At 41.1% G+C, this 10967-nt stretch overlaps 1 protein-coding gene across 3 annotated transcripts in view; it reads right to left on the minus strand.

Moving 5' to 3' along the window:
• LOC121855999 (melanization protease 1-like) overlaps nt 1-3225 on the minus strand; it is an 8983-nt gene extending 5758 nt beyond the window's left edge. Inside the window, exons 1-2 of one of the 3 annotated variants that reach the window (XM_042351234.1) lie at nt 3090-3225; nt 275-362 (exon numbers count right to left, since the gene is read on the minus strand). In XM_042351234.1, coding sequence (XP_042207168.1) covers nt 275-362; nt 3090-3164 — 163 coding nt within the window. In that variant the 5' untranslated portion in view covers nt 3165-3225. Of the gene's footprint in view, nt 1-274; nt 363-2977 lie in introns of all 3 variants that reach the window. The other 2 variants (XM_042351236.1, XM_042351235.1) reach the window with 2 other exon arrangements.
• Nucleotides 3226-10967: the final 7742 nt, after the last annotated feature.

Below are 10967 nucleotides of genomic sequence, written 5' to 3' on the forward strand. Positions count from 1 at the left end.
AGGTGCCGATCTTGGTGAAATATGAATTACTTAAGTAATTATTTAGTGATGTAAATGTTACTTAAGTTGATGGAAAATAGTTACTTATGGTGAAATTAAGTAATCACTTACTTAAAGTTCAGTAAGTATTATAGTCAGTGAAGTAAGATAGTTACTCTTTGACAGAGGATTCTCTCTTAAATCTGTTTTTAGACTAGTGAATTGCTAACCTTGTTACGCCCCTAAAGACCTTCGTCATTGAGATGCAGTAGCATATAACATTAGAATAACTTACTCTGGGTGTGAGCCATCTGGAACAGCGGCAGCAGCAACAGCACTACCAAGGCACCAAAGCTGCATCCTCTTTGTATGTGTACCATACTCTGTATTGGAGTAAATAGAAAAAATAAGACTGAGGGTAAACTGTAGGGAAAAAGAATGTCTTTTTAACAAGCACTAATCATCTCAAATCTCGCATACACGCCACACAACGAGAGGCATTCGACGAAAATTGGACACACCTGAAACAACCGGGTAGCATCACACTATGCCACTATGACGCTGTAACCGGTGACGACAACCGCCACTACAAACAGTATCAATCCCTGACTCGATCTCAACAGATTATATACATGAGACTGCGCCTAGGGTACAGGTACCTATGGGAGTACATTGGCAACCCTGAGCCTGGCCGCAATGTTTGTAGATTTGGTGGCCAACCCGACTCTCACACCCTCTCTCACTACATCCTCACTTGCCCTATGACCTCCTCCTACAGGTCCCCAGCTGTTACCAACGCCTCTTCCCTCCCTGACCAGATATCCCTCCTCCTAGTGACAGACCTGGCACTTGACATTATTAGGGACCTGCCACGGTTTGCTATAAACAGATGAAATGTACCGGGAACTTTACCCCCACACACTCATCATTCTCTCACTTTATGTAACTTGACAAAACCTATGACCCTTCAGGCTTTTACGCCCTTAATGTCCGAGTCATAAAGGCAAGTATGAACTTTGCATACTTCCCAGATGGGCGCTGTAAACGCTTCTGCGCTTCACCTTGCACAGGATTTAAGGGGGTGCCCAATAAACTAGCCCCCTCGGGGGCAAATCTGAATCTTTAACAAACACTGATGATAGAAGTAATAATAATAGAATCTTTCAAGTCTCTAATCCCTGGAACCTTTGCTTTAGCCGTGTGTACTTTGCTTTAGCCGTTGTACTTTGCTTTAGCCGTGTGTACTTTGCTTTAGCCGTGTGTACTTTGCTTTAGCCGTGTGTACTTTGCTTTAGCCGTGTGTACTTTGCTTTAGCCGTGTGTACTTTGCTTTAGCCGTGTGTACTTTGCTTTAGCCGTGTGTACTTTGCTTTAGCCGTGTGTACTTTGCTTTAGCCGTGTGTACTTTGCTTGCATGATAACTTTCAAGGGTGCTGCTGCATTGAAGCTCATTTTATAATTAGTTAACGTGACAACCATACAAAAACACTAACTGTACAAGTATCTTTACTAATGACTTGGAAATGTGGTTCAGTCAAGGCAAATATCCTTGTGACTTTGGTTTAGGGTCAAAAGTTTATGTATTGTAAAATAATAAAGATGTCTCTGTCCCCTTATAATGGAAACGTTTATACAACCTTAATTCTCATATTATGGAAACATTTATACACTTTTAAAATAAATTGCATTATGTTACCCAATAACAATGTTCGTGGGACAGGAAGACAAACTATGCACATTGACTATGCTTAGGATGATCACTAGGTTTGAGAGCAACGAAGCCACGAACTGGAGATCTTGTATAGCCTACCAAGAGATAGTCTACAGCAGAGCAATTTTGTTTTTTGAGGATGTGAATTGATTTTATACCGGTATGTATATGTCAAAAAGATTATTTCTATACGCAATGTAAAAACTCTGGAATTCCAGAAATTTTTGAATTTTAAATTATCTAATTCGAGCGAAAATAAAGCTTAATCAAAATTTTAATAAAACAAATACAAAAGACAATGCCTATGTTAGACAGAATGACCTTACTTCAATGTTTTGTTGTAGAATTTATCAATACGAGTAAGGAGTTACAGGAGTCATGCAGGATGAATATGAAGGACTGTATACTGTATATATTTTGTTTTCACAAAGAGATTGAAGACCCTTGGAACGTGTATCAGCTCGGGCTGTGCAAGCGAGAACAATACTGGACTTCAAAATAACTCTGGGCAATACTATGGGGAGGAGAATCCAGGAAAAAAAAAGTCACAGGAGAAAAAGTCACAATCCAGACACACCAACATATATGTATATAGGTCACCTCAACGTGACCTCAAACCAAACACCTGGTCCCAAAAAAATACCGGATTAGACAACCTGTGGTCACAGTGACCTAACCTAACCTATATACATATATATAATCTTGTCCCTCTGTACAGTATATTCTGTTAGTGTTTACTGAAAAATACTTTTTACGCTACAGTGGGTATACTGTATGTATACCAAACATGTCACTCGCAAAACCAAGTTGTAGTGGAAGTGTGTTAAAAGATCCAGGTCATGTCGGGGCAGTATGACGACAAACCTACAGAGAGGAAATCCAGAGATAGGCCAGCCTCACAAGCATACGTAATGCCATCATATATAAATTATGTTATCAATATGTAAAAGTCATGTATTGTCAGTTAATAAGTGTTTTAAAATATATTTTGTTTTATTACTTTAATTGTTTATGGTATTTAAATAAAAGGTGACTTTTTTTTCCAAGCCAAAATTGTGACTCTTTCCTGTGACTTGATTTCCGTTCACTGAGGAGAACACTACACAGGCAAATGATCTCGTAACCTCATAGTGGCTACTCATAGTTAGGTAGTTAAAACTGGTAAATCATTGCGTTTCAGACAAGTCATTCGTAACGTCAGGACCCTAGAATCACTTGGCTAACAATATAATTATACAGTATATCACTAAAAACAGCATTGCTGCACGATACAATGTCTTTACACACCCTTTTCACCATAACTGTAGAATGCACTAGATAATTGAGTGTAGACTGATCCACCTAACACTCACAGATTCTCACAGTTTGCAGCTCACTGTTAATGTTTGCAGCTGCTAACCTTAACGAAGTGCAGTTCAACGTTCACTGAGGCAGAAGTCGTAGGCTCCAGGACTAGCCAGGGTGGGTGTTTCATACGAACAGCCAGTGGCGTGTCGTGATGCTATATTTTGCAACTTCTGCCGCTTTTCTAGGCATTTGTTGTGTTATATGGCAGATATTATTCGTCGTTATGTGATCATTGTAGGAAAGTGAAAGATTTATAGTTGTATTATAAAAGCAGAATTAAAAAATAATGAGATACGATTATGGTACAGTGCTATATAGATATAAATGGCAACTGTTTGACCTTCAGTGCCATTGCCAGAGTCTTCCTGCTTTACCCTAGCTTAAACTGTACAGTGACGTCAATGTTAACCGAGCGTATGCTAATAATAATAATAATAATAATAATAATAATAATAATCGTGAACTTCTTAGTAAGAGTTTAATTATTTTAGTCTTGTTGGGAAGGCCTAAGGCCAAAACGTGCATAATGTGTATGCCTGGCTAAATAAGTGTTTAATCACTACTAATTTAATTACATGTGTAGTAGTATGTTAGAGTGGAGAAACTGGTGTGATGGTGGTAAATTAATACCGTGTCAGTTTCATTCTACATTATGATGTTTTAAAGTTAAGACAAGTAAACGATCGAAGCTGTACAGAATGAAATAATACCATCAGATTCAGGTTGAACTCACACACTATAAAGGCTGATTGGGAAAAGTGTGTCAGGGCTATTGACCGAAGTTATATGTCACCCGGGACCAGTTTAACCAAGTGTGTACACGAAGTGAATGTCAGGTATGTAGGTATTGACATGTGTAAGATGGTGGTAAGTGTGTCGTAATGATAGATGTTTTATGGTAGGTGTGTGATGGTGGTAGGTGTGTTGTGGTGGTAGGTGTGTTGTGGTGGTAGGTGTGTGATGGTGGTAGGTGTGTTGTGGTGGTAGGTGTGTTGTGGTGGTAGGTGTGTTGTGGTGGTAGGTGTGTTGTGGTGGTAGGTGTGTTGGTGGTAGGTGTGTTGTGGTGGTAGTTGTGTTGTGGTGGTAGGTGTGTTGTGGTGGTAGTTGTGTTGTGGTGGTAGGTGTGTTGTGGTGGTAGTTGTGTTATGGTGGTAGTTGTGTTGTGGTGGTAGTTGTGTTGTGGTGGTAGGTGTGTTGTGGTGGTAGTTGTGTTGTGGTGGTAGTTGTGTTGTGGTGGTAGTTGTGTTGTGGTGGTAGGTGTGTTGTGGTGGTAGTTGTGTTGTGGTGGTAGGTGTGTTGTGGTGGTAGGTGTGTTGTGGTGGTAGTTGTGTTGTGGTGGTAGGTGTGTTGTGGTGGTAGTTGTGTTGTGGTGGTAGGTGTGTTGTGGTGGTAGGTGTGTTGTGGTGGTAGTTGTGTTGTGGTGGTAGGTGTGTTGTGGTGGTAGTTGTGTTGTGGTGGTAGTTGTGTTGTGGTGGGTAGTTGTGTTGTGGTGGTAGTTGTGTTGTGGTGGTAGGTGTGTTGTGGTGGTAGTTGTGTTGTGGTGGTAGTTGTGTTGTGGTGGTAGGTGTGTTGTGGTGGTAGTTGTGTTGTGGTGGTAGGTGTGTTGTGGTGGTAGGTGTGTTGTGGTGGTAGGTGTGTTGTGGTGGTAGGTGTGTTGTGGTGGTAGGTGTGTTGTGATTGTGATTATAAGTGTGTTGTAGTGGGAGACAGTTGTGTGCTTCGTCATCTTTATTATAAGCGATGTCTTTATTCAGGGCGTGTAGCTTATCGCCGTTAGGAAGGAAGATGTGTTAGTAGGTGACGCGATTTATTTGAGACCCAGAATCATTCTAGAATCCAACGAGAAGTCCATTACTTGTTGCTGTGTCTGTTGAAGGAGATAGCCGGACCAAGCCCGATCAGTCTAGTACACTCGAATGTCGCCATGATCCCGGGTAATTTGGATTTATCTAATTCATAAAGTAGATAATAAACTCTTTTTTACTTAATAGGTTAGCACTGGGTACTGTTTAACATTAGGCACATTGAAGTAAACGTATTTACAAACAACTGTAGCGTCTGATGTGTGTGGGAGGGGAAAACCGATGAGTGTTGTGGTGAAGTTTTCTATTCCCAGGGATCCCCCACCTTCCTCACTCCGATGATTACGTCACTCTCCTCCACAGCTGTCTCTCCACACCACCTCAAGAAATCCCCACCTCGGTCGTTTGCTTTAATAGTATAACTACTCTCTCTCGCTCACATGTGTGTATGTGTGTGTGTGTGTGTGTGTGTGCACAGGGTGGTGTAATGCATCTAGTGTGGCAGCATTGTGTTAGTATTGAGGTGCAGGCAGCGTCACACTGCTTGCTTCCTCTCGCTTTCAGCTACCGCAGCTGGCTTGCTTATTTGGTGAACAGGGAAGCAGCCTTGCACAAGTCGTCCCCTGCTAGTACGCAGCCTCTTCACCATCAACAGGGGCTGATCCAGGAATATCAAAGGGGGAAGTCCAAGAAGTTTTGAGCGTGGCAAAGCGAGTCCACCCAGTTGTTGTAACCCCCTAAATTGTTTTTGAAATCTGACCAATATCATGGGCATCTTGAGACCATTTTGAAGTCATGTGTACTTGAGATTAGGAGATATTCTGAGGTCAATAGTAATTACATTTTACTATACAAAAACGCCTGAGTACAATACGACATTAAAGAAAAAGTATTGGAATTTTCTGCTGATAGGAAGGTCCGGACCCCCTGGATTCGCCCTTGATCAAGATTCCTGCTGTGCCTCCTCGTGGCAACACGCGGTAACTGAGTGCCTCGCGGACACAGGCTCGACACACACACACACACACACCTTTGGTATACAAGGAGGTAGCACAGCAACCATTGTACTGCAAATTTAGATTCACCGTTTACTGGTAGGTGACTGTGAGTGTCCCAGGAGAGGACCAGCGGCCATTAAGAGAAGAGTGCTGTAGTATGACTTGCTTCAAACTTAACCTTAAGGTTTGTAGAACATGGTCATATGTTTCCTCACAGGTAAGGAACGACAAAATTTGAGACATTATTCTAAACTAATACATCATCAATGCTGAGAACGTGACAGGCGGTTGTTGTGCACTGTTTATATAAGTGTGACGTAAGCCTGGCTAGTTTACCGGGTGTCAGTTACGTCAGCGTCGGGTATTTTCCCGAGTTGGCTTAGGATGGTGAAACATTGTCTCCTCCTCTCCTCTAGTGTTATTGAACATTACGTTTCTTTCCACTAGTTATTGATATGCTTTGGTCGTGTTCTCTGAGGATTCCGTTGCTTAATGCAGTTTTGTTTTTCGCTCGTTATTGTTATTCGTACAGTATTATGATTTTTTCTCCTATAAACCAGGATACGACTGTTGCATGACCCAATTTGTAGGAAAGAAGTGTTATGAAGTAGGTGTGGTGGGGCACTTTTTCTTAGCCTTACACATTAGCATCTTCTTAGAATTAAACTGGTGCTTGTTGTCAATGTTGGATATCAGTAGATGATTTTACAAGCTTATTATACTTTAACAGCTAATACCATGAGCACATGAGAAAACCAGAAAACAAATATATATTTGAACGTGGCAACATCAAGGTTGATGACTGATGAGTGAGTCAAAGATTGTTGCAACGGGACTTTGTGTGTTGACTTTACTTGAATTTCTTTACCACACACACACACACACACACACACACACACACACACACACACACTTCTTCATACGTTTTATGGCCACGTCCAGCAACCTAAACACAAGTAGGCTATGTGATTTCTATGCGCAATATGTGCAGATCCACTTGGGACCAAAGATGACCGTGGTGTTTGATGGGTATTCTGGACCACCATCGACCAAATCAGAACAGCAGAAAAGGAGGGAAGCGAAACGAATATTTAATTACATTAGGATCAGCTGTCATCTTCTGAAAACAGTCCCTCAGGCAAATTTCCTTGAAAATTGGGGAACAAAGGATGCGTCATCACACTGCCATTTGAACGTTTACAAGTATCCAAACAGAGGTTAGACAGGGAGTTGGATATGCGGAACCTTTAATTATTACTACTGCTTTAGCGCTTGCAAGTGAGGTTCATTCTGTAGTAAAGGTGCTGGGTCTGGCATCCTGGTTTTAATATTACGTACCTGTGAAGACACGTAAGTCATGAGGTGCGTATGTGGTAAAATAATAACCTACTTTGTCTCTCTTTACTGTGTATCATTATTCAAATTCCTTATACAAACTTACTGCTGACAGAAGACGAGAGATATCAACATTAGACTCTCATATATCAGGTTACACTACAGTAAAGAACAACAACTAGTCTGCTCATTAAATATTTGCGAGTGTATTTTCTGGTATTCTGAGTCACACCACCGAGATGTGGTTACTCTCGCCCATGTGGCAAGAGCTTATAAAGGCGACTGTTCCTTGCAGTGCCGCGTCCCACGCATAAACAAACACATCCGCCTCACATGTTGCCAGCCTGAATAGTTCTTTTGAAATTGAAATTTGATATTGACACAGTAGCCAGTCACAAGAATACAGATACAAGTGAACAATAATAACAAGTGTGATCAAAGTAATTGATAAACTGCGAGTTTTCCTTTTCCCCTTGTACAAAATCCGGGGTTGGCTCTATTCCCCCCTCCCCTCCCACTTATATACGGATCTATAGAGATCAGTTTGCCTTGCACCATGAAAGGGTTACGCCCACCAGCCACAGCAGGTGTGCCAGCTAGTTCGTAATAATAATAATAATAATAATAATAATAATAATAATAATAATAAGAGTTTAAATGATGATTTAATGAGTTCCATTAATTTCCAACATCCATCTAAGTTATTGGTTATACTTTGTCATAACCAATCAGTCATTACCTTTAGTAATAATAAGATAGGATCACAGATACGGGCAGATAATTGCACTTACATTTATTTGGCAAGCTTCCATACAATGATTTACAATTTGCATGGCTATATGAGTCGCTCATGTTCACTCTGTAATAAAATTAATCTGCTAAAGAGGGAATTTTCAACTTGGGGACACATGTGATTACTCTACTATGGGTACGACTTAACAGCGCCTTAATGCTTCAAGTGATACATTTACTGCCAGCCTGGATTGCTCTTGTTGCAACCAGGCTTCCGCACAAGAACTTCTTTCCACGTGGAATAACAACAAAAAGGTACCTTTGGGTTACCACACATAGTCTCGCGTCACTGACAGTCACTGTAGACGGTTGTGGTAAGTGTGACTTGATTAACCACTTAGGTTCAATAGGGCAGCCTGGATTGCTTTTGTCCCAACCAGGTTTCCACACGTGATTTTTCCACGGGGATAACAAACCTAGGTTAACACACTTAATCTCGTGTCGATCACGGTCACTGTAGACGGGTGTCGTGCAGGAGAACTCCGTCAGCGTGACTTAATTAACCATTTACTGTAGGTTTGATAGGCCAGCCTGGATTGCTCTTGTCGAAACCAGGCATCCACACGTGATCTTTCCACGGGGATAATAAACCTTGGTTAACACTAACCTAACATATGACCTGTATTTTCTTACGCTATAAAAAAATGTTTTGCGACAGAAATCCTGTAGAGATAATGTGTCTTATTGTTTAAAGTATTTAATCCCATAGTTAGAATCTTAAGGTTCCCCAGATGACCAAAACCAAAATAATACCAATATTGTTTGGAATGTTTATACTATGAAATTTGTAGTAGGGGCAGCTAGCAGCCATTGAATTAGTTAATATGCTTAGTAATATTTATATATTCAAAATAGTATTATTGTGTTGTACAGTAAAGCACAATTAATTATCTAATAATATTTATTTACAGATCCGATCAGCCGAGAAGGTTGGACAACTACTTCCAGGGCTCATCAAGGGAGATGAAAGAAATTTACCAGGAGTAGATGTGTTTATGATTGTAGAGTATTATCAAGAACTCCGCCATCCAGCTATGAAGCACGTTAAATTACATTTGTCATCTGAGCATCTCAAGCCCATCCCCTGGCCATGGTCGTCCTTAGCCCTTCCACAACATTAAATAAGGACATCAGTGACGAAAACTTACATTTTCCAGACATGAAATAGAGAACAGTGATGAAAACTTCTATGTTGGAGTTATCGGTCTCTTGCATCATGTTGGCACCCAGCCAGCAAATGCACACGGTGATACTTGAGCAGTAATTTATTTTAACCTAAAAATAAGGTATGCCTGTGTATATCAACATTGTATATGGCCACAAGTCCTGTATGTATGTTGGTAATAACACACATCACAGCTGGCTGCCTCCAGGCACCTGCTCGACGGCTCGAGCCAACCTGTGACGTCACAACCAATCACAGAGCCTTTCGCATTCACGTGACTTTTTAGCAATTTTAACTTTTTTTTTTTTTACACTTTTTGCCCAATTTATTTTAAACTATCATTACCATAGTGAATTAAATCATTTTCTTTACCCATTGACCTGCGTCATAAAGACTGTGACGCACTAGAATTGGGCGGTAAGTAAGGCTGTGGCCGCAATCATAAAAAGTAATTTACGAGAAGTTATTACCTGCTTTGGCTGGGGACCATTTGACCAAACAGACGGGATGCGGTTGCCCCATTTCCTGCGTTTCACGAATGATGACGTCATGGATGTAGAGGAGGACCTTGTATAATAATTCGTTATTTCCGGTTTTCTGGTGAAATCTTCAAACGTTCAGACACAATACAGTGTGCGTCACTGTGTTGTAAGAACCTAAAAGATTTCCTGATATATTTTTAGCTGACTGATGGAGCAACGTCATTGTAAATATTTTTCCAAATTATAATTCTAACCATGAATAGTGCGGAGACATCATCGTTGTGGAACAGTAATAATAATAATAATGATATTGATAATAATAATAATAATGATAATAATAATAATTGTAAACGCCTTGGTTAAGGACGTTCAGGTGACGGGCAAGTCGAAGGGAATGATTGAAACTCGCCTTTTGACGCATTCAATATTGATGTGGTCAAAACCTGCAGAGAACAAGGTGTTCATTAGTATTACATGGTGATCTATCTGATACATAATTAGTTAGTCTCAGACGATTTCATCTTAATTACAATTGATTATTAAGCATAGTGACATGATACAAAGTTCATAACACTATTAATCTTAGTTACATTTCATTCCGCATTGTCTTATTTCTCCAGATATCTGTGGTGGTGGACAGGTGGGAGCCAAGGTACTGGAAGTCGGTAACATTAGAGAGAGTATTACCGTTAAGCTGGATGGATGGTGGAGATGTGACTGAACCAGGGGCAGGCTGAACGAGAATCTGAGTCTTACGTACATTCACCTCAAGGCCGAAGTGTGCATACGCATCTGCGTAGGTGTTCAGGTCGTGTTCAGTGTTGAGCGACGAGGGTCAGGTCGGCTGCATATTAGTCCAGTGATGAAAGGGGCCGACACCTTAGTTCCTGCCTGGAGTCGTTTTATGTTGAAAAGCCCCTTCATCCTTTACTGGATGTCCACCCCACCGGCTAAATTAGCACTGGCACGAGTAAGGAAGGCAGCCAAGAAAATGGAAAAGAGAGATGGTGCCAGTACACATCATTGGCTTACTCCTACCAGCATGGAGTTGTCTAACAGTGGCACTGAATATTGATGGGCAGCCAAAGTGACTGAGGGTACGCCAGAGGACTTCCCTGTTGACCGAGCCGAAGGCCTCAGTAAGGTTGATGAAGGCCGTGTACAGGTCATGACGCTGTTCTCTGTACTTTTCCTGTATCTGGCGGGCAGCAAAGATCATGTCAGTAGTGCCACCATTCCCGCGGTAGCTGCCACAGTCTGGCCGGTCTCCCTTGTTCTAATAAATATTGATGATCAAGGCGACTTTAAGAACTTGGGGGATTTCGTCCTTCTCCCATATATTCTCCAGGTGTTACT

The sequence above is a fragment of the Homarus americanus genome, unplaced genomic scaffold, assembly GCF_018991925.1.
Source record: "Homarus americanus isolate GMGI-L3 unplaced genomic scaffold, GMGI_Hamer_2.0 scaffold19117, whole genome shotgun sequence".
NCBI classification, from domain to species: Eukaryota; Metazoa; Arthropoda; class Malacostraca; order Decapoda; family Nephropidae; genus Homarus; species Homarus americanus.